The sequence below is a fragment of the Physella acuta genome, unplaced genomic scaffold (genome assembly GCF_028476545.2).
Source record: "Physella acuta isolate Inbredline_101_S28 unplaced genomic scaffold, ASM2847654v3 ptg001429l, whole genome shotgun sequence".
NCBI lineage: Eukaryota > Metazoa > Mollusca > Gastropoda > Physidae > Physella > Physella acuta.
This window is the reverse complement of record NW_026732944.1, coordinates 61,722-84,376: the sequence shown is the minus strand read 5'-3', so window position 1 is coordinate 84,376 and position 22,655 is coordinate 61,722. Positions and strand designations below refer to the sequence as shown.

At 36.8% G+C, this 22,655-nt stretch overlaps 2 protein-coding genes across 4 annotated transcripts; one reads left to right on the top strand and one right to left on the bottom strand.

Moving 5' to 3' along the window:
- The first annotated feature begins 1,889 nt into the window (after positions 1-1,889).
- On the top strand, positions 1,890-16,716 carry LOC131927692 (DNA repair and recombination protein RAD54B). Of its 3 annotated transcripts, none has more exons than XM_059283454.1 (25): positions 1,890-1,942; positions 3,018-3,453; positions 3,657-3,732; positions 4,223-4,361; positions 4,614-4,668; positions 5,200-5,287; positions 5,490-5,592; positions 6,092-6,147; positions 6,643-6,741; positions 7,252-7,406; positions 7,580-7,627; positions 7,913-7,994; positions 8,276-8,356; positions 9,263-9,412; positions 9,751-9,862; positions 10,622-10,801; positions 12,090-12,292; positions 12,872-13,027; positions 13,873-13,999; positions 14,446-14,552; positions 14,778-14,843; positions 15,492-15,605; positions 15,795-15,944; positions 16,429-16,506; positions 16,601-16,716. In XM_059283454.1, exons 2-25 carry the CDS (start codon positions 3,104-3,106, stop codon positions 16,667-16,669), a joined length of 2,844 nt encoding a protein of 947 aa, XP_059139437.1. In that variant the 5' UTR covers positions 1,890-1,942; positions 3,018-3,103; the 3' UTR covers positions 16,670-16,716. The 3 variants fall into 3 exon arrangements, with proteins under 3 accessions (XP_059139437.1, XP_059139439.1, XP_059139438.1); XM_059283456.1 differs by having other exon boundaries at positions 1,907-1,961; XM_059283455.1 differs by having other exon boundaries at positions 1,907-1,966.
- Positions 16,717-17,072: 356 nt separating this feature from the next.
- On the bottom strand, positions 17,073-22,464 carry LOC131927689 (ubiquitin-conjugating enzyme E2 D3). The gene is made up of 6 exons (XM_059283449.1): positions 22,355-22,464; positions 18,728-18,791; positions 18,245-18,276; positions 18,042-18,119; positions 17,767-17,872; positions 17,073-17,651 (listed from the first exon to the last, which is right to left on the bottom strand). Exons 1-6 carry the CDS (start codon positions 22,376-22,378, stop codon positions 17,512-17,514), a joined length of 444 nt encoding a protein of 147 aa, XP_059139432.1. The 5' UTR covers positions 22,379-22,464; the 3' UTR covers positions 17,073-17,511.
- Between the last annotated feature and the right edge of the window lie 191 nt (positions 22,465-22,655).

Sequence of the window (22,655 nt, the reverse complement as noted above, 5' to 3'; positions counted from 1 at the left end):
GGGGGGGTTCAGATGGTGTTACGTCACACTTGTTGCATTATAAAAAAAAAGCAACGTTAGCCATTATTTTGCGTTTTAGAAAACGGTTTTAATAAATTGTAATAAGCATTGATTAAAATACTCTGTTGACAGAGTTCAGACAAGATTTTGGGAAAATATTGATGTTTTAAGAAAAATTCAACTGCATTTTTAAGGGGGGGGGGGGGGGGGTTGTAGGCAGAGGTGTGACGTCATTTAGGGAGGGGGGTTCTGGCTTTTTGTGACTATGAAGGAGGGGAGGTTAGGTTAGGTTTGCCTCTCGTCCATCCTGGGACATAGGCCGGGGGAGGTAAAAATCGTCAAAAAAGGCGCTAAAAAATGGATGATCCCATTGTTAATGTTATGCTATTTTTAGCGCAATTTGCATTCTGGAGAATTGCGTTTATTAACCCGTCGTTTCTGGATGTATGAATGTATGGATGTGTGTTCGCAGCTTTAAGTCGTATCTCCTCCTCAACGAAGCAATATCGAGGACTAGTTCCAAAAGCAATTATGTTAAGCAAGTTACGAGGATGATAGTGGGCCAAAAAAATTCCGGAATTCCTTCCTGGATTTCACGGAAAAGCCAAAAAACCTCGAAAAAATGCAGTTTTTGGCCCATATCTCGGCAACCAGACAACTTAGCGACTTGAAACATCTACCAATCGATTCCTGCCATAATTTAGAACAATATTGCCGAAGAAAGTTTTCAAAAATATTCTTTCTTCGGTCACAAAAAATTTTTAAACTTACATTATACATAATACACTACATTACTATATAGCAATTTGGACCGAATTAGTAGGCATGTTTATCCAACCACACCACACGCGTCATCACGTTCAATAGCTGCGCCATCACGTTCAATGGCTGCGCCATCACGTTCAGTAGGCGCGCAATGGTTTTTAGTCATATAACTCTATTGTTTTTAAAAAATGTGAAAAAAATGATTAGGCCTAGCGAAACAAAACCTTGTAACCTATCACTCTCATATAAATTATAAATAAATTAATAGGGTACAAAAATAAGGAAATTGCGCTTAAATTGTCACTAGACTTTTTAATTAACTTGTTTTTTTTTTTTTTTACTAAACTAAAAGCTCCCAGATACAGTAGTATCAGCATGATGGCAGTCCAAGCAGAAGGAGTTAGATCTAGATTTACTTCTTTAGCCGACATAATTATAACAGCTGGTGTTTAAGCAGAGGCGTAGCGAGGGGGGGGGGGGGCGGGGGGTGCGGATCGCACCGGGTGACACCATATAGTGAGCAGAGTTTCTTCCAGGCCCCCCCCCCCCCCGAACGAAATGAAATTTATTTAGAAAATATATACTTTTAACAGTGTCCGCCCCCCCGAAGAAAGTTTACCGCCCCCCCCCCCCCCCCCCCCCCCGAAAATTTCAAGTGCCCCCCCCCCCCCCCCCGGAGAAAAAAGTCTGGAAGAAACACTGATAGGGGGGTGACACCAAGGCAAAAAAAAAAGCAGAATATATAGAGAAAAATGATAATTCCACTTAATTAAGTGATTGATTCGAGTGTTAAATAGTGTTTTAAGAGGTGCAAATCGAAAGTTTGAGGGGGGGGGGGGTGCATTGAAAATTGAAAGTTTGTCCCCGGGAAGGGTCGCTACGCCTCTGGGGGGTGACACCATTAAGTGCCGCACCGGGTGATACCCGACCTCGCTACGCCACTGGTTTAAGGACACCGATTTACCACTGATTTACAATGCTTCATACAGCAACGGTTTCGTAAATCTAAATAGCAACAACAAAAAATACGACCGAGCTACCATTTTAAATTCTAGACTAGATTTCCATTTCAGTAAATCAATGTAATGTAGCCTATTTCTAAAATTGTGTCCCCTAGTCCTACCGGTAGCAAAAGCGGAAACACGCCCATTGTGATGGCGGAAAAATATAAATAAAAGTAAATAAAAAGGCATAAAGTAGGGTAAATAAAAAAAGCTGTGCATTTAAGCTGGTTTCTACTAGGCTAATTAATTTTAATAATTTAATAACTTAGAATCTAGATCTAGATTCTAGATAGAAATCTATGATCTAGCTAAGTTTAGTGCTAGACTAGTGACTAGATCTAGAATTAGATCGATCTTACTAACTTTGTTACGCACTTTGTAACTTGACTGACTACCTACAGTCTACAGACTACACACACGGAGTACACTAGTACACACTGACGAGATTATTTAAAAGTTTAATTTTAAATCTAGATCTAGAGTCTATAACTTACTCACTAGATCTTGAACTCAAATATTATATAATACTCGGGCCATATTTTCAAATTTTGAGTAGACCCTTTGTTTGTAAGTTTGTTTGTATCCTACTTACTTATTAGCAGAACGACCTCTGTCCAGGCCTCAACCAATCAGTGGGCTTGTTGCATTGAGTTAACTGTTAAATATAAACTCAAAACAATGTTAAACAATGCAATGATATAAACAAAAAATTCATTTATATCGGCAAGGCCACATACTGCATACCACTGCTAGTAGCAATGGCTAACCCGAAATCCACAAATCAAGTTTAAATAATAAATTTAGAATAGTTTCATGTCCATTATTGTCCATAGAACATCCCTGAGTCCACTTGGGTGTCTGATGCACATTAGCCATAGTGCCCATAGTTAGTTAGGCAAAGTAAAGGCAGCTAGGCATAGTGCTGACCACATTATCCATTCATTAGCCTAGGTGACAGAAATAGGTGAAGTCTCGAGTTCGAATCCAGTTTCAAACCAGTAGACCATCCCTGTGTCCACCCAGCTCTGATGGGTACCTAACTCACGTTAGGGAGTGTAAAGGCGGCTGGGCATAGTGCTGACCACACTATCCCTTTATATGTCAAGGTCACAGAAACAGGTGAACTCTGCTTCACTTGCCCCATAGACCGTCAGGTTTAGAAGGGAAACTTTACTCTTATAGTCATTTACTTACAATAGTCCAATTTTTATTTAATTGATTACTGGCATTCTTTATATTAATCTACAGACGTGCATATTGAAAAGAAATAAGAAGAAACATGGCAAAGTAAAAAAAAAATGAGATTGGAGTCTGCAAGTTTATGATCATTCAACATGAGACGATCTGCCGCACCTAGCCAAACAGCTGCTGGAAATCCACTGAAACGCACCAAATTCTCTGCCCCTCTTTTACCAGCATTGAAAAGTGACCATGGCAGTATTATTCCCAGTTCACAAAATATTCAGAACTTAAACATGTTAGACACACATTCAAAAACTTGTGATGTTCAGTATATCAGCCCAACCAAACACAATGAAACTTTTGTGCCACCAACAGGAAACAGTTTAGGGTATAGAAGCATTGACATAATCTCAAACAGTGTAACAACATCCATTCACAAAAACACTTCTACAAACTGGCAACCAAAAGTTTCTAATAGTTTAAAAGATGGAAATGTTGACAGGTATGAACAAATCATAACTTATTGTTCTATTTAAACTCTACACATTTATTAATGCTTTTAAAAAAAAAATATTAGTAAAGTTAATGCAGCTAGTTTTAACACTGAATAAATTGATTAGATTTTTATGTTGATTATCTTTTTCTTTGTAAAACTTAAAAAATTAAAGTAATAATTTTAATGTTTAAATTTTTTTTTCTCTTTAGACATGAACAGCAACCTTTCTCCACGATAAGACCAGTTGCAACCCACCACACTATCCACTCAAACCTCAAAGAAAATGTATTGATTTTTCTTCTTATACATATCATTAGTTCTGTTAAAATCTGTGTTTATGCTTTACCATAGGATTTGTTCAATTTCTGTTCTGTTTTTTTTTTAAAGATGTTTTTTAATGCAATAAAGCTAAGAGATGAGTTGGAATGTATAGGAATGATATGGCTAATGTTTTATGTAAAGGGACAAGTTGGCTAACTGTGCTACGTAAAGGAATGAGCTGACTGGCTGTGCTATGTAAAAATTAAAATTCCCTTCTACACCTGATAGTTGATGGGGCAGATCTGTTTCAATGGCATCAAATGAATGAATAGTGTGGTCAGCACTATGCAAAGACATCTTTACTTTCCCCAACTTGAGTCAGGTACTCATCAGAGCTGAGTTGCATTGTCCAGCTCTGGTATATTAGTGAGAAAATGCTTTTTTTGTTAACTTTAAGCCATGTCCCAGGTGGCAATGTTATGTTCACATTTCTTTTACCACTCTTTCACCCTAGATGAAACTGACCCCAGCCAAACACAAAACTACAGACCAGTCAGCTGCAGTGAGTCAGCTAGCTACAACAGGAGCCAGCTATTTTAGTGTTGTTTGGTGCAAACTCTCAAAGAAGAAACACAAAACATGGGAAGGTGACGGTAAGTGTCGTCACATGCTCAGCAAGGCAGTCTCTATTGGGTCTGTATGTCACATAATCAGTCAGTCTGTATTGGGTCTGTTTGTCATATAATCAGTCAGTCTGTGTTGGTTTTATATGTCACATAATCAGTCTGTGTTGGGTCTGTTAGTCACATACTAATTTAAATCATTCTGTATTGGGACTGTAACATAATTAGTTGATGAGTCTGTATGTTAATTAAATATGCAACATAAACTTTGAACTTTTGCAGCTATATTGGTGACTTCTGGGAAGTCCGTGACACTGTATGATACCGAGGGAAAAGTGTAAGTATCATTTTCTACAGAGATTTACTGATTTACAAGTTTCAAGTCATGCCCTAAGATTTACATACAACTTTTTTTTCCATTGACAAACACAGCCAAATTTCTAAAGTATTTAAACTTTTTCAAGACTTTGCTGGTCCAATTCCAAGGTGTACTTTAAACTTGGTTGATTCAACCTGTATGTCTCTGTTACACCTGTGTGTTCAGTACTGTAAAGTTAAGTTGGCTGGCCTGGGCAGTCATAGTTACCCTTTCAAACATTGTGCAGATGAAGTAGAGTTTATCAATTTCATTGACCTTGACATAGGAAGGCATAGTGTAGTCAACATTATGCCCAGCCATCTTTACTTTCCCATGTGAGCCAGATACTTACCAGAGTTATGTGAACTCATGATGTCCTAAGAACTCTAGACTTTCAAGTTAGCAATCAAATGCTCTACGATTAGTTCATGCTGTCCTTTTAATATTTGGAATTATGCGATTGTCTTACAATAATAGAAAAGCTACATTTTGTTGCCTATCAATGTGCAGGATAGCCAAAGGCAGTGGGTATAAGGCTGCTGTTCTAGATGCTTTGGAACCTGATGGAACTCTTGTTGTGGGAGGTAAAGAAGTGCAGGTGAGTCATTGTGAGGCTGCACTGTTTATGTTATAGACAACTGAACCTGTAAGATTTTTATAAAGTTGGGTTTGTTCATTCATTATTTTTTACACTTTGAGATTTCTATAAAGCTGGGTTTGTTCATTCATTATTTTTTAACCCCTGAATATGTTTTATTTAAAAAAAACTTCTAACCGCTGTCTCATTTCTATGTTGTCAGATTCTGTCAGTTTTGGCAGAAGACAAGTTTAAATCTGGCCAGTGTTTTTTGTCCACACAAGCTGAACAAACATGCGATGTTAGCACCAAGTCAACCAAGCTAGGTAAAACATGTTTGGCCTTCTTTTATCTAAAGGCAAATAAATATTTTGGTTGAATCAAGTCAATGATGAAGATTAATATTGCAGAATAATAAAAAAAAATGTATTTAGGCCTAAATTAAAGCACCAAAGAGATAAGAATTTGTAACTAACAGTATTGGGGAGGTAGGTGGTACATATGTCACTAGGCGCCAACCATAGGGGGCGCCAAAATGGGTTTTAAAAAATTAAAAACTCATGTTAGCTGCAGTTTTGCATTATAAATATAAAAAATATAGGGGGGGGGGGGCTGAAGTGATAATATAAAAGTATAGTAAAATTCCCCTTTCACAACATTATGTATAGGCAAACCTTAAGAGTTAACACAATCAAGTACAGCATAAAGTATATTATTTTTTTCTGCAAAACCTGCTGCCTGGATCAACAATAACTTGCAGTAGATCACACCTTGATGTAGACACCTGTTGTAAATGTTATGTGATTTTTTAAATTTTTTTTACAGGTGCTTCAAAACCTTTCATCAGCCCTTTGATGCATTCCAACAACAGCAGCCTCAAAGTGAGTTTGTAGGTCAACATATTGTTGGTGTGTCATTGCCATGGAAACTACTTGATGAGAGGAGTATTGAGATAAATGTAACATTAGCACAGTCACAAAGTAATATTTAAAAAATGTATTTAAAAAACTGAGCTTGAACGTAATTTAAAACAAACCCAACTTTAAAATAAAATGTGATTAGGGATGCTGGGAATCTACAATACATGTACAGGTCTATTTCCAGTCATATTGAATTAACCAACTCTTAACACTAAATGATTCATTTTCAAAAGTAAATATTTTTGTTTTTAGTTATGGTTATAATACTGCAAATGATAAACAGTTATCAAGAATATCTTCTTATTCTCATGGCTTGTAAATTGTATGACATCTCAAATGTGGTTTTGATTGGAAAAATTGATTTATCCCTCTATCTGTCTATTTTTCTGTAATTTACTCTTCTATAGTGTATCCTTCTGTAATGGCACCTTGTATAAATATTGACTGATCTTACAGGCCCAAGCTGAGTCTGTTGAAACACTGAAGGTGTGCCCTAGACATGAGCCCACCACACCTGGAGCACTGGTCATGCCACGCCCCAGCCCTGAACACCAGGTATATGGTCACAGCTCTTAGCTTTTAAACTATGATGACTTCACTGATCAACGTGATTATAAATATACACATAGTAATTTTTATTAGAATTTTTTATTTGTAACTAATTTCTACTGATAGATATTTAAATTGAGCTATGCCAACTATATTGTACTGTTTTGCTAGCTTATAAGTAAGTAAAGTTCCCTTTCAAACCTGACGGTCTATGAGGCAATTGAAGTAGAGTTCACTGGTTTCTGTGATATGAAGGGATAGTGTGGTCAGCACTTTGCCCAGCCACTTTTACTTACCCTAACATGAGTTAGGTATCCATCAGAGTTGGGTGGACTCAGGGACGGTCTACTGACTTGAACCCGGATTCTCTACCGCTAGACTACTCTGTCCCATTTTGCTAGCTTATAGAATAAATATATATATTTATAGTTATTCCATCTAGTAGGTTGGAGTTATGGTACTTGAATGTCTATTGTATTAAATACTGTGTTTAAAAGAAAACTTCCTGTTTGCCAGTGGAAACACAATAAACAAGGCCTGCCTATAGTGGACGTTGTAGTTGACCCTTACCTCTCATCCTATCTCAGACAACATCAAAGGGAAGGAGTTCTCTTTTTGTACGAATGCATTATGGGAATGAGGAATTATGAAGGGCTTGGAGCAATTCTTGCGTAAGATCATTGTATATCAAGTTCAGCATGGCTGTACAAAGTATAAAAATTTAAGATTTTCTTAGTTGTGTTTTATTGAGATTTTTTTATGGAGACCATTTCTAGAAAGTTTTTCATCAGTGAATGAATGTTATATCAATTTCTTTTTTTTAAATTATAAATTCTTTCCTCAGAGATGACATGGGACTTGGTAAAACACTTCAATGTATAGCTCTCATTTGGTAAAGTCACATTTTAATATCATTTTAGAACAAGCTTTGTTGATCATATCACAATACACTGCAGCTAACCAGAGTGTAGTTTAATTCATGGTTGAGTAAAAATGGACATAATTTGTTGATTCAAGACTAGACATTTGTGTGAACTGGTTGGCTACACTTTATTGTAAAACTTAAATGATTTTGATTCAATGGTTTAGAAAAAAGACTTGAGCGCTGTGACTGTTAACTGTATAGATGTATTTGGTGACTGTTAACTGTATAGATGTATTTGGTGTTTTTCAACAGGACACTGTTAAAGCAAGGTCCATACGGAGGGAAACCTGTGCTGAAGAAAGTTTTGATAGTCACACCTGGAAGTTTGGTCAAAGTAAGCTGTGTGGTTTTAGGTGGTTAAAGTAAGCTGTGGTTGTAGGTGGTTAAAGTAAGCTGTGGTTGTAGGTGGTTAAAGTAAGCTGTGTGGTTGTAGGTGGTTGAAGTAAGCTGTGGTTTTAGTTGGTTAAAGTAAGCTGTGGTTGTAGGTGGTTGAAATAAGCTGTGTGTTTGAAGTAAGCTGTGGTTGTAAGTGAAGTAAGCTGTGTGGTTGAAGTAATTAAAAAGAGGTTAAATTAACAGCCAGTGTTTATGATCATTAAACTGATTACTTTTCAGAACTGGTACGAGGAGTTTAAGAAATGGCTGGGCACAGAGAGGCTGAATGTCTATGCTGTCAGTACTGATCACAGGGCTGATGTAAGTCTCTCCATGCAGAAAGTAAAAGTACTCTACAATATTTAAACCGGACTGTGTGTTTGGGTGGTAGAGCACACAACTGCTAACTCTAAAGGCCACTAAAGGGGCTGGACATCCCCTTTCCAATGACCCCTGGACATTCCCCCCTATCCCCTAGTATATTACCCACCCCACCACCAAAAAACTGAAGTATTACATTCCCCCTTCCCAAGTTGATTGCAAATTAACCCTAATCCTAACTAACCTTATGGATATAGTTTGTGTTAAAGCTGAGATTAGGGATAGGCAAAGGAAGTTTACACCAGGGAACACACTTTGCTGGATAACCTGTTTGGTACTATATAGAATACCTAGGCAAAGGATGAAATAGCATTTATTTTGTACTATCTGTCCACTTCAAGTGGGGGTGGAAGGGTAATTGACATGAATGAATGTCCAAGACCCAGGACAGATGTAATAATCCCTCTGTATCCAGTACAATACTCAGCTGTCTGCATTTTTACTTTCTTACATCAAGTACCCTGAGTCCACCCAGCTATAATGGGTACCTTACTCAGGGAAAGTAAATGTAGCTGGACACAGTGCTGACCAGACAATCCCTGTGACAATCCATGTGACAATCTGTCACAGAAACAGGTGAACTCTACTTCACTTACCCCATGGACCATCAAGTTCAAAAGTGGGACTACACAATGTGAGCTGGGTGGGTTGAAGTGTCATAAGGTCTCAATCCTGGGAACTGAATTAGAGTCTGTCAGATTAGTTATCAATGCTCTAACACTCCACCACACTGTCCCATATAGAACTGGCTAGACTGAGTTATCTCCTAGATTTATCATACCAGACATTCTAGTGAAATGAATTGACTAGACTTAACATTGCTGATACAGTGTGTTTTGTCTGAAGGATTTTGTCAAGTCCAGAATTCACCCTGTGCTGGTCATCTCGTATGAGATGCTGGTCAGGTCCTACCAGCTGATTGAAGAGCTGGCGTTTGACTTGGTCATTTGTGATGAGGGACACAGGCTAAAGAACACAGCCACCAGAACTACAGCAGTAAGTCACTGCAGTGTGGCTCTGTCTTGTGCACTGTGTGTCTGTTTAGTGCACTGTGTCTGTCTACTACACTGTGTGTCTGTTGGTCTGTGTACTGCACTGTGTGTCTGTTGGTCTGTCTTGTGGTTTGTTTTCTGTGAGTTATGGCCCTTCTCTGTCAAGTGAAAGAATGTTTTATATTTTACATTCCTGTACTTGTTTTTGTGTTTTCAGTAAATGGATTATGTAATTTGTGTTATGGTTTTGTTTTTTTTACCCAAACAGCTGATGATGAATCTATATCTGTACATGTTTTTGTTTACCCAACCAGCTGTAAATGTTTCTGTTTACCCCACCAGCTGATGATGAACCTAGCATGCCAAAGAAGAGTTGTATTGACAGGAACACCAGTACAGAATGACCTACAAGAGTTCTACACACTGGTCAACTTCTGTAACCCGGGTGTGTTGGGTCAGTAACTTTTTCAATACACTCTACATGAGCACCTCATTTTGATTCCTTGAAAAAAATAATAATGTAACTTTATATTATAATATTCCAAAGGCCTAAAAGCTTTTTCATCCCCCTATGGAAAAAACTTTTTAAAAATGTTGTATTCTTGCCGCTTTGAGAATTGTTTTCACAAAAAAGTAATTACTCTACCATTCACAATGTCACACTGACATGTTAACTATCATGGAGTTAACATTTTTGACTGGATTATACTGACTTACTAAAGGCAAGGTTTAAAGAGCTCACATCAACTGGCAGTACCAGTAGGGTGAGGTTTCATATTCTAGAAACAAGTGGTGAAATATTAGAGGCCTAATTGGTCCTGTATTTTTGCAGCCTTTGGGAAACTCAATGGGTTCTGTTCATCATTTTACAACATCACTGTTCAGTCTTTTCTAACCTTTGGCTTAGTAATAATAAAACAGAGAGTGTTAGTTACCTCACAAGTTAAAGACAGTCTTTAACTTGTGAGGTAACTAACACTCTCTGTTTTATTACTACTTGCATTAACCTCACTGCAGCTACCATTTGTTTTTAACCTTTGGCTTATGAGGTTGACAAGACAAATTACCTCTAGACAAAAAATTATTTTTCTAACTCTCATTTGTAGCTAATTATCATTTAAAAGAACAATGTATGTAGCTGTTTAATTGTTTTGGAGTGAAGAAACTTAACTTTCCGTGCGCTCTAATAGTTTTTGTGACTGTGTTCACCCAGGCACCAGTGCATCCTTTAGCCGCGTGTATGAGGACACAATCCTAGCGTCCCGCCAGCCCAACGCCACACCAGAACAAGAGGAGCTTGGTGCTGAGAGGTCGCAGGAACTGGCCAGGCTCACACAAATGTTCCTGCTGAGGAGAACACAGGAGATGAATCAGGACTTTTTACCCCCTAAAGGTAAATGTTTTTCCTGAGAACCCAGGAGATGAATCAGGACTTTTTACCCCCTAAAGGTAAATGTTTTTCCTGAGAAACCAGGAGATGAATCAGGACTTTTTACCCCCTAAAGGTAAATGTTTTTCCTGAGAACCCAGGAGATGAATCAGGACTTTTTACCCCCTAAAGGTAAATGTTTTTCCTGAGAAACCAGGAGATGAATCAGGACTTTTTACCCCCTAAAGGTAAATGTTTTTCCTGAGAACCCAGGAGATGAATCAGGACTTTTTACCCCCTAAAGGTAAATGTTTTTCCTTAGAACCCAGGAGATGAATCAGGACTTTTTACCCCCTAAAGGTAAATGTTTTTCCTGAGAACCCAGGAGATGAATCAGGACTTTTTACCCCCTAAAGGTAAATGTTTTTCCTGCTGAGAACCCAGGAAATGAATCAGGACTTTTTACCCCCTAAAGGTAAATGTTTTTCCTCCTGAGAACCCAGGAGATGAATCAGGACTTTTTACCCCCTAAAGGTAAATGTTTTTCCTGCTGAGAACCCAGGAGATGAATCAGGACTTTTTACCCCCTAAAGGTAAATGTTTTTCCTGCTGAGAACCCAGGAAATGAATCAGGACTTTCTACCCCCTAAAGGTAAATGTTTTTCCTGATGAGAACCCAGGAAATGAATCAGGACTTTTTACCCCCTAAAGGTAAATGTTTTTCCTGCTGAGAACCCAGGAAATGAATCAGGACTTTTTACCCCTTTTAAGGTAAGCTGGTGCTATGAATATCATCTGTTTGTTGAACATCATGAGGTGGCATGTGGAAATATTAGATGCAAGACAAAATACTGCTAGTGTTTGAACTGTAAGCCCTTGATCAACACTGCACTCTACCCACATGACCACGTCTGACTAAAATTAAACTAATTATAATATTCATTATAAAATGTATACATTATATAAAATTCATTTAATTATAATCAGTATAAAATGTATACAAAATACTAAAATTCATCTAACTATAATTATCAGTATAAAATGTATACATAATAGTGAAATTCAAAAAATTATAATTACCATTAAAAAAATTAATATGATAACCCTGAAATTAAATATAACAACCCTTTTAAAAAACTTAAGATAACAATTTAGCTTTTATGAAGCATGAGATACTTATCAACCGTATGGATGTAAAAAAACTTTAAATCAGTATTTGAGGTAGATCAACTCTGTTTGGACTGACTTCAGCCCATCTTTTTGGTGTAATATCAGGCCTGTTTTAAAGTGTCCTCCTCCTCCTAAATTTCAGTGGAACTAGTTCTCTTCTGCCGACCTTCACCCCTTCAGCTGTTGCTGTACAAACACCTGATCCAGTCCAAAGTGGTCAGCCAGTTGATGTCCAGCAGGCAAGTGGCCGGCTCACCACACCTGGTCTGTATTGGCGCCCTCAAGCAGTTGTGTAACCACCCAGCTCTCATATTCAACAAGATCAGCCAGCCATCAGACCAGCAGGTCAGTACTACAAAAATTTTATGTGTACATGTCAGTGGCGTAGCCAGGATCGTCTCAAGGGGGGGGGGGGGGGTCCAATTTATACCCAGGGACAAACTTTTGATTTGCACCCCCACCCTCAAACTTTCGATTTGCGCCCCCCCCCCCCCCCTCAAACTTTCGATTTGCACCCCCCCCCCTCATACTTTATATATATACCGAGGGGTCTATGGGGGATTATGACCCCCCCCCCCTGCCTACGCCACTGGTACATGTAATGTGTGTACAACAAGATGTGTCAGTACTACAAAGATATTCTATCTATTCATATGTTATAGCTCTAATAAGGCTCAAACATTGTTAAATATCACAATGAGGTTTCCAGCACATTTTAAACCAACACAATAGCACAGCTGTCAATCCAATCTGATTGCCTCAAACTCTGGTGAACACACAAAGGGTGGGCCAAGGCACTCTATTATACCTGGATATATTTAACAGCCTTCATTGGTCAGCCATCACACTGTACTGTATACATATAACAGCCTTCGTGGGTGGGCCATACTGCATACATCTAACAGCTTTTGCTGTTTTTGACAGAACTCCCTCTATGATGGTGTCTCCGCCTACTTGCCTGAAAATTTTGAAGTGAGTGTTGAGGATTCTGGGAAACTTCATGTCCTGTCTGCCCTACTCTCTAGTATCTGGCACGACACAGCACAAGAGAAGGTGGTGCTGGCCTCTAGTCACACTAAGGTAAGGTGCTAGTCACACTAAGGTAAGGTGCTAGTCACACTAAGGTAAGGTGCTAGTCACACTAAGGTAAGGTGCTAGTCACACTAAGGTAAGGTGCTAGTCACACTAAGGTAAGGTGATAGTCATACAAAGGTAAGGTGTTAGTCACACTAAGGTAAGGTGTTAGTCACACTAAGGTAAGGTGCTAGTCACACATAGGTAAGGTGCTAGTCATACTAAGGTAAGGTGCTAGTCACACAAAGGTAAGGTGCTAGTCACACTAAGGTAAGGTGCTAGTCACACTAAGGTAAGGTGCTAGTCACACTAAGGTAAGGTGCTAGTCACACTAAGGTAAGGTGCTAGTCTTTAGTCACACTAAGGTGCTAGGCTTTAGTCACACTAAGGTGCTAGTCTTTGACACACTAAGGTAAGGTTCTAGTCACACTAAGGTAAGGTGCTAGTCACACTAAGGTAAGGTGCTAGTTACACTAAGGTAAGGTGCTAGTTACACTAAGGTAAGGTGCTAGTCTTTAGTCACACAAGGTCAGGTGCTAGTCTTTAGTCACTTTAAGGTGCTAGTCTTTAGTCGCACTAAGGCAAGATGCTAGTCTTTAGTCACACAAGCCAAGGTGCTAATCTTAAGACACAAGGTAAGGTGCTAGTCTTTAGTCTGAAGCCTTACAAATGTGTAGTTGTTATGTAGCAACATGGCTTAATAAGCCTGGTTTAAATTATATGCTACTTATTGATTTACTTGATATTTTTAAATGAGATGATTGTCCAGACTCTACTGCTAGAAAAATGTATCTTTATAATTGTTGCCATAGCTGCTGTTGTCATCCCACTGTGTCTCTTGTTTTATCTAGACCCTGGATCTGCTTCAAGAGTTCTTCAGGACGTCTGGCTACAGTTTTGTCCGTCTAGACGGCCAGACACCAACCAACCAGAGGCAGGATTTGGTCAACAAGTTCAACAACCAGTACTCTAACCACAGTCAGTTGTTTTTTCTTTATAGCTATGCTTTCTCTTTATGCTACCACATCTGTTTCTCTTTATTCTACCTCATCCATTTCTTTTCAGTCTTCATCTTTATACCTTTTCTCTTCTCATTATATCTTCTCTCCTCTTCTCTCTTTTGAACCTGATGGTACATGGGGCAAGTGAAGTAGAGTTCCACTGTTTCTTTGACCTTTGAATATGACGCGTTAGTCTGGTCAGCACAATGACCAGCCACCTTTACTTTCCCTATCCCGAGTTAGGTATCCATCAGAGCTGGGTTGGCTCAAGGATATCTACAGACTTAAACCTGGAATCAAACTCCTTACTCGAGACTTTTGAACAATTCTCAGAACAATTCTACCTTATTCTTTAGTGTGTGTGTTTATTGTCACATTGTGTTTAGTATTGAAATGTGTCTGAAAATGTCTGAAACATTGCAGGAATTTTCCTTCTGAGTACCAAGGCTGGGGGGGTAGGGCTCAACCTGATTGGTGCCTCCAGGCTTATACTCTACGATATTGACTGGAATCCTGCTAATGACCTACAGGTGAGTCTATAGGCCTGTTAACAGAAGTATCTATAGTTAAGAGACCCTACTCATTTGTTTAAAATGTATTATTAGCTAAAAATAATTTGTAAGTCCCTTGTAAAAATAAATAAATCTGAAACCTACATTGTCATTTACTTCAATAACTCCTATCACATATAATAAGTCCTATCAGATATATTTCCCATCACATGTAATAAAAGTATACATTTTTTCACTGGCTAGGCCATGGCGCGTGTTTGGAGAGATGGCCAGAAGAGGAGGGTACACATCTATAGGCTGTTGACTACAGTAAGCTTTTACTTACATTCAACACAATATCTAACCACTTTAACAACTTTTTCATTTCAGATCATTTCTCTAGTTTTAACTTGACTCTCAGCAAAAGTCATAACATGGTGAGGGGTGGAAGCAGGCGTTGTAACTGAAATAGCAATGTAAACAGAAAGTGATATTCCAACGCCAAGGGTAGACAAAGGTACCTTTGTCTACCCTTGCCGTTGGAATATCACTTTCTGTTTACATTGATATTTCAGCAAAAGTCATAGGAAGTTCTTATATAATCATCCAATCCCTTTCATTCCCAAGATACATGGGGCAGATGAAATAATTTCATCTGTTACAATGACCACAGCATTACAAGGGTATGGTGTGGTCAGTACTATTTCCAGCCACCTTAGTTTCTCTGATGTGAGTCAGGTACTTATTAGAGCTGGGTGAAATCAGGGGCATCCTACAGACTGGAGCCCGGGATCAAACTTGAGACTTTTGGTTTGGCATTCATGAGCTCTACTATCAGACCACAAAGTCCACACTTATTAAATACCATGTCAATATTCAAATATGATATTTTTATTGTTATACAATATGGAGATTTTCAAAAATGGTCTGCAAATTTACCTTGTTGTTCTTGAACAAAAAACATTTGTGTGTTACCAGGGGACAATAGAAGAAAAAATTTACCAGCGTCAGATAACAAAACAGGGACTCAGTGGGGCTGTCATGGACAATGAAAAGATGACCAGTGTCCAGTTCTCCCCAGAGGATCTCAAGGTAATGTTTTAAGTCCACCCTCCCCCAGTGTTATCAGACAACAATGTATTTTAGGTTGACCACCATTTATGGATTCTAAACATTTCTTACATTAAGAACTGATATTTATGTGATTTTATTTTCTGGTAATTTTCTTAATCGAGTAAAGCTGTGAGAAACTGAGGCAAAACATTTTTTATGTTTTTACAGGACCTATTTTCATTGGACGAGACCACTGAGTGCTACACCCACTCAAAGCTTGGATGTTTGTGTCATGGTGACCCCACACACGTTAAGGAAATCCAGCTGGAAAAATCTGCTGAAGAAAGGCAATGTCAACTAGGCCAAACTAACAAACAGGTGTGTTTACATTTAGAATGTAGGAAGTGTCCGTAGAAAACTAACAAACAGGTGTGTTTACATTTAGAACGTAGGAAGTTTTTAAATGCAGAAAGTTAGCAATATCAGCAAGTAAAACGGACAAACAAACCTGTTATGTCCTAAGAACATCACAGAACAAACTGCACTGGATCAGTAGATAGCCAATGTTCAGAACATCCTCTGCAACACACCATGCCTAAATAATTTTTATATTTTACTCATTTTTAAAAAAAAAAAATTTAAAGCTCTAAATTACAGCCAGTATAATTAGCATAAAAGGTAACCTTCACTATTTGAAATGCTTGTGCTGTTAAATCAGTCTTTATATTACAGTAGCATCAACACAAAAAAAGAAGTGCCAGTGATGATGAATTTTTAGTTTTTTTTTTAAATAATTTTAGTTACCTTGAATTATTTTTAATAAATAAATAAATGCTGTTCACTTTAATTTTTCATTAATCAGAACCAGACAAGTAATTTAAGCATGGCTGAATTGTATCACTGGAACCATTGGAAGGGGCATCTAGCAACAGACATAAAGGTAGGAAAATGTCACTTCACTGTTAGAAGAAGGCTCTGTTCATTCCTTTTTTGGCAAGAGAATTTTATTTAAAAGACTTTTTTTATCCCCACAGAATTGGTGTTTAAGTCAAGTGGATGAAACATTGTCTTTTGTATTGTGGCAAGAGGCATCAGCAAAGTAGATTGTTATTTGGGTTTCATACTTTTTGTAATAAATGCATTGTATTTTCTCACATTTGTAAACTTGTTTGACTTTGTATACAAAAAGAGAAGCAAATTATTCTTTGTCTTTTAATGTGATTTTTTTTTTAATAATGCATAAGCTTGTGACAAGTTACCCTTTGGGTACATTGCAAATGAAGTTCATGGGTTTCTTCACTTTAACTCATGGCAAATAATGACCATACTGAGTTACTTGTTCAAATCAAATCTGATATAAGAATGATTTCTATCAAAACAATATTCCTTAAAATTATCTGCAAAATGCTGCCAGGATTTCAACAATGGAACAGCTACTCAAAAACCACTAATTGACACACACAAAAATTGTAATGCTTTAAAAACAAACAGAAGCAAGATAATTAGATTCTTGAAGTGTTTATTTTACATTGATAATACATAGTTGTATTTACAAGTCTCCACATACACTCATGACCAGACATGGACAGACCACACTTGTCATGCTCATGACTTTGGTCCCAAACATTTTTTTTAAACTTACAGGGAAAAAAAAAACATTTATTGCTTGATAACAAAAGTTTTTTTCAAAACTGAAGGTAAGACAAGTCTAGGCCTGTACTGATACACCTGTACAAAATGTATGATCAAATAAAGAATTTTATTAGAAATTTTTAAAGTGAGCATTAGGCCAAAACATTCAACTACATATGGGTAGCTATGACTTATAATTTCTACATGCGTGTGTCAATGAGTAACAGTTGAATACATCAGTGAAAGGTTTCAGAAATAATCATGCAGTCTAGTACTTGATCATATCTTCATACAACTTCATAACTCCTTTTTGTCACTGCGCATACTTCTGTGTCCACTCTCTGGCCACTTTATAATATTTGTCTCTGTCAGTTTTGTAGATGCGAGCAATCTCTGGCACTAAAGGGTCATCAGGATTTGGATCTGTGAGCAGCGAGCAGATGGACAAAAGGACTGGACCAAAATAAATGTAAACGTTAAGTTTGACAGCTAGAAGAGTGGTCAAGTCATGCTAGTTACTGGTACTTATTAGTTTACAATTACAGGAAAAGAACCAAAATTCAATCACCTTTAGAGATGGTCAGTGCAGGTGACCACTGTCCCCTAAGTATATCCAAACAAATGCTACCATTACTGTTGATGTTTGGATGGTAGATTCTGGTGGTGAAGGCCACCTAACAAAAAATTATTTTTAATGACATCTTTAGAACCTGAAAACAGTATTTTCTCAGCCATCCTATGATGCTGACTTAAAGAAACAAATTTAAAATTATGCTTTAAACTGCGCTTGTAGACATAGTTTACAAGTTAAATCAGCAGTAAAGATTTTAAATTTATTATTACCTTGGGAGGCTTGAATGGATAATCTGTAGGGAAGTTGATTGTGAGGAAAAAAACTCCTTGAGCATAAGGACTGTCTGTCTGTTGAAATGAAAAAAAAATGTATGTACAAGTTAGTCATTTCCTTATCTAAGTACAAGTTCAGTTAGTTCTGTTAATAGTATCAGTTAATTTATCAATCTATTCTGAGACAACATGTAACTCACTGGTCCTAAGATAGTTGCCTGCCATTGAAACACTGAGGAAAAATATAAGAAAGAAATAATGAGCATTTAAACACCAGAGGAAAATAAACATTAAAAAACTGACTATCAGGACAGTTGGATTAATTGAAACTAAAACAAGATGTAGGCATCAAGTAGTGAAACAGCAATTTGTGTGCAATACCATGCTACTAAATCACAATTTTACTGTCAATTTGTGAATCTGGGGTAATTAAAAAAAAAGGGATGACATGGTTGGATGGTAGAGCTTATGACTGCCTGATAAACCAAAAGACAACTGGGCATAGTGCTGAATACAATACCTTCCCCTGCTACGCCAAGGTTGCTGAAACAGACGAACTCTACTTCATCTGCCCCATGTGTCTTGGCTTGGGCACAAGCAGGAATTAACGATGATGAATTAAAAGAATACTACCACAATTATTTTTAAAGTCATTAACCTGTCCCCATCAAAACACTACTTACAGTCATCTCCTACAGGTCCTGCTGAACAATTTGTGGGTGGATCTTTACCTAAATCAAGCAACTCCTTGAAACAAAAAAGAAGTTTGACCTCAGTTAATAAAAAGAGTTCAAAAACTAGATTAAATAATGTACCATGCTTGAAATATAACTCTAAACTACAGGCACACAGCCAATTTTTTTTTTAAACTTTAAGTCAGTAGAAAATTGTATAGTTCAAATGAGCAGTGCCAGCGCCAGATTAATTAGCGCCCTAGGCAAAAATTATTAAAAGCACCCCCCCCCCCCGCAATTTTTTTCGTGCTCCCCGTATTATGCCCGGGGACCAACTTTCTATTTGCACCCCCCCCCCCCTCAAACTTTCATTTTGTTTTTCCAGCCCATTTTGAACCCCCCTACAGACAGCGCCCTTCGCTGCCGCCTAGTTCGCCTTATATGTAGCGCCGGACTTGCAATGAAGTGATGTTGATGTAATGCCCCTCAGGCCAAAGTTCTAATAGTTCAGGAATGAAATCTGGCCTAACAGATTCAATCACAAAAATGTGCTTTTAAAAGAAACATGGTAGGCCTATTAGATGAATTTCAGACATTGATAAAATTTAATAAAAATTAAGCCATACTTCTACTTTCAGTACACAGATCTTTATTTTCTTACCGTTGAGGATGCAGGCTGGAAAAATACCTTCTAATTTCTACTCTTTCTAGAATCTAATCTAGCTTCTACTAGAATACTAGATCTAATTCTAACTAAAGCAAGATCTACAACTCTATAATATATGCACAGTATGTAGTTCTGTAGTTAGTATGTCTATCAGTATCATGTATGACTGTATGTTACTAGACCTAGATCTACTATGTTTTAGTTTTATTTAATGTGTGTGTAGGCCTAATAATTTAATTTGGTAGGCCTAATTTAATGTTAGGTTAAATAAAATGAGAATCATGGTAGGCCTATTTCTGATTGAATCTAGATAATAAAAATGAATAAAAAAACAAAGAGACTGACTTTGTTTTAGATTTTGATAATTTATTTTTGTCAAAACTTGAGAAAAATCCAAATTTAGAATATTGAATGTGCTATGTTCGTGTGTCAGTTAGGAATTTTATGGCAATGGGTGAAGTACGTAAACGTAACTCACAGTTGCAAGGCAGTTAAGTTTGTATTGTTACAAGTAGTTAGTCTCATAAAAATTCAATTTTCTTCAAATTATAAAAAGAATAGCATATAATTGTAGAGCTTTAAAAATGCAATCCAACAGTACCAATTTTATTAATTTAGCATAATCGGTTGATTAAATATAATTTTTTTAGTGTCGCAAATAAAATATATAGAAACGCGACCAAAAACGCAGGTAAAAAGTCAAATTCACTTGTTTTAAAGCTAGTAAGCAAGAAAAGACATGATTCTTTCTTACTATTGAAATCAGTTTGCTTATACCTACATTTTTTTACACCAAGGTGAAAGTAAATAGTTTATATAAATTTATAAAATGCCATTTATATAATTTATTGTATGTTTTGTGATGAATTTTCAATTGGAAAATACCGCATTTGGAAGCAGAAAGGTAAATTCTACAGAACAGATGTTGTTTGGAATGTTATAGATTATAGATCTAGGCCTATATCAAAATGTTTGTTTAATAAAATTCAATTAGAGTCCACCCATTTCTGATGGGTACCTGATATACATTGGGGAAATTAAAGGTAAAAAGTAAAGACGGCTGTGAATATCGCTGACCACACGGACAATCACTTCATATGCCGAGGTCAAGAAACATGAACTCTACTTCATCTGCCAAATAGATTGCTTTGTCTACAGAGGAATCTTAATTAATGTTTACAGGGGCCTAATAAAATTTAGTTATGTTTGTAAAAACATTAGGCCTAAGCTTTAAAAACTTATTTTGGTCAATATCGGAAAAAATAAAAATCTTTTCGACTAAATGGGTTGAAAAAAGCTTTGAATTTGTTTCATTGTTTGTTATTATATCTTGTAGTATTTGGAATTGAAGCTTTCTTTCTTAATTACAAGTTGTATTAATTTCAAACCTTAATGTAATTTCTTTTTAATTCAGTATTAGCCTAAATGTAAGGTAGGCTACAGAATTCAGATATTACCTATGGTTTTGTGATTTTTTATATGTTTATAACATTTGTGTTTATGAAATGACCTAATGAAGTTATCAAGCAAACTGTTTTATTATTATTTTAATAGGCCTGCAAGTTATAAGTACAAAATATAGATATCTAGGCCTAATCACTAGATCTAGGTCTAAGTTTAAGAAAAAACTACCAAAAGGGTTTGAAATACTTAAATATAGTACTAAAAGTAGCTATGTTTTGAAAAAAAAATATCTTAAACTGGAGACATTCAATTTAAAAGTCATTATAAAAACTCCACGATCTAGATTTATTTCTAGATCTCTAGTAGGAATACAGATTTAGAGGCTTTCCCATCAGTATCAATGTACTATCTTAGCTATGTGGCAGGTCAGTACGAGTTCACTGGGAAAAAAATCGGAACTGCCGTAGGGGGGTGGGTTTAGTGCGCAAATGCTCCTGACCGATTGCCAAAAGGTACAGAAATTCTAAAGATACATTTTAAAAGAAAAATGGACGGCTGAACTGCAGTTATCAAAATATCTGTGTAAGTAGAAGTATAAATAATAATATTTTACACAAATATAGCTGTCTTTTGCTAAATCTAGCTCACTTTCCACGAAAATCGCATCCGGTCGCAATAATTTTTATATCAGCTTGTCGGCCATTCAACGATCTATCACGTGTAGCAGACGCCAAACAGATTTACCCGTATGGTATTGCGCGAATGCTATTTTTAGCAACAGTGCCGAGACGCGATCGAAAAAAACGAACTAGAAAGTGGCCATAAAAAAGCGGGTCAGGGGAGGTAATTCAACTCGCGTTATGAGACTAGCTATTACAAGTATCTCCCAGGCATGATACTATAAATAAACATTTATGAACGTACAATGACCCCAAAACTGAGGCCAACACAATTTCAAATAGCTATTACCTGAGCTATGATGTATGCTCATGCTGATAATTAAAGTTAATGTGAACTCACGGTGAACCTGCGACAGTGTAAGGATTTTTCTCCCGCTGACGATCACACGACAGTTAATTGGAACAGTTCTAATGCTTTTTATATTTTTTTTTCTTTTCTAATTAAATATCACATTCATAAAAAAATAAGTAGACTAGATCTATGGTTTTCCTAACGTTTTTGTGTGTTTTGGTTGTGAGTGTGTTTATAATAAAATACGCTCAACTGGAGGTGAACGTGAAGCGGGGAATAAAATACGCTAAAGTGGAGTTTTACCTCTAGATCTATAGATTAGGTCTAAAAATAAACAATACAATCCGTCAATAACAGTTGGCTTACTAAAAATAATAAAATACAAAACAAAATCACCCCCCTTCTTTTTTGTGAGCTTTCTTTTTAAAAATAAAATTATTAAAATCCTGTGAAATTTTTTTCATTTTTACCACTTGATAAAGATCTAGATATCTAGATCTAATAGATATGTAGATCTACATCATTATAGCCTTTTTTTAAAATAGTATACACTACTTTTTTGGTGAATAGATTGTGAAAATGATTCAAAATACCTTTTTTATTCTCTTCTGAGCCATGGTGAACTTTGCGTATTTCAAGCCGAGACTAGGCCTAAGTCAGCACTGTATTTTTTTTAATAGCTGACTGGATTGCCAGATAAAATTGGTTCAAGAAATTCCAAGCCGCCAATCTCAAATTGAATAGTGTATTTTTAATACAAAACTCGCGACTGTTTGAGTCTTTATTGTCTGGTTACTATTCAGGAATGATTTTTCTTGTTAAAATTTAAGTTCATTACTTATTTTGTGCTTAAAGTTTAAAGAAATAAATTTGAGCAGTGTCTGTACTTGTCAC

What these genes read in the sequence shown, in the direction of transcription:
- LOC131927689 (XM_059283449.1), bottom strand. Translation starts at nt 22,378, where the DNA reads ATGGCTCAGAAGAGAATAAAAAAG. An exon ending in CTCAGAAGAGAATAAAAAAG is followed by an intron (nt 18,792 to 22,354) that starts GTATTTTGAATC and finishes TTTTGTTTCAAG; the next exon opens with GAGTTGCTTGATTTAGGTAA. An exon ending in TGCACTGACCATCTCTAAAG is followed by an intron (nt 17,652 to 17,766) that starts GTGATTGAATTT and finishes ATTTTGGTCCAG; the next exon opens with TCCTTTTGTCCATCTGCTCG.
- LOC131927692 (XM_059283454.1), top strand. Translation starts at nt 3,104, where the DNA reads ATGAGACGATCTGCCGCACCTAGCCAAACAGCTGCTGGAAATCCACTG. An exon ending in CAACCAGTACTCTAACCACA is followed by an intron (nt 14,000 to 14,445) that starts GTCAGTTGTTTT and finishes GAAACATTGCAG; the next exon opens with GAATTTTCCTTCTGAGTACC. An exon ending in TCTCCCCAGAGGATCTCAAG is followed by an intron (nt 15,606 to 15,794) that starts GTAATGTTTTAA and finishes ATGTTTTTACAG; the next exon opens with GACCTATTTTCATTGGACGA.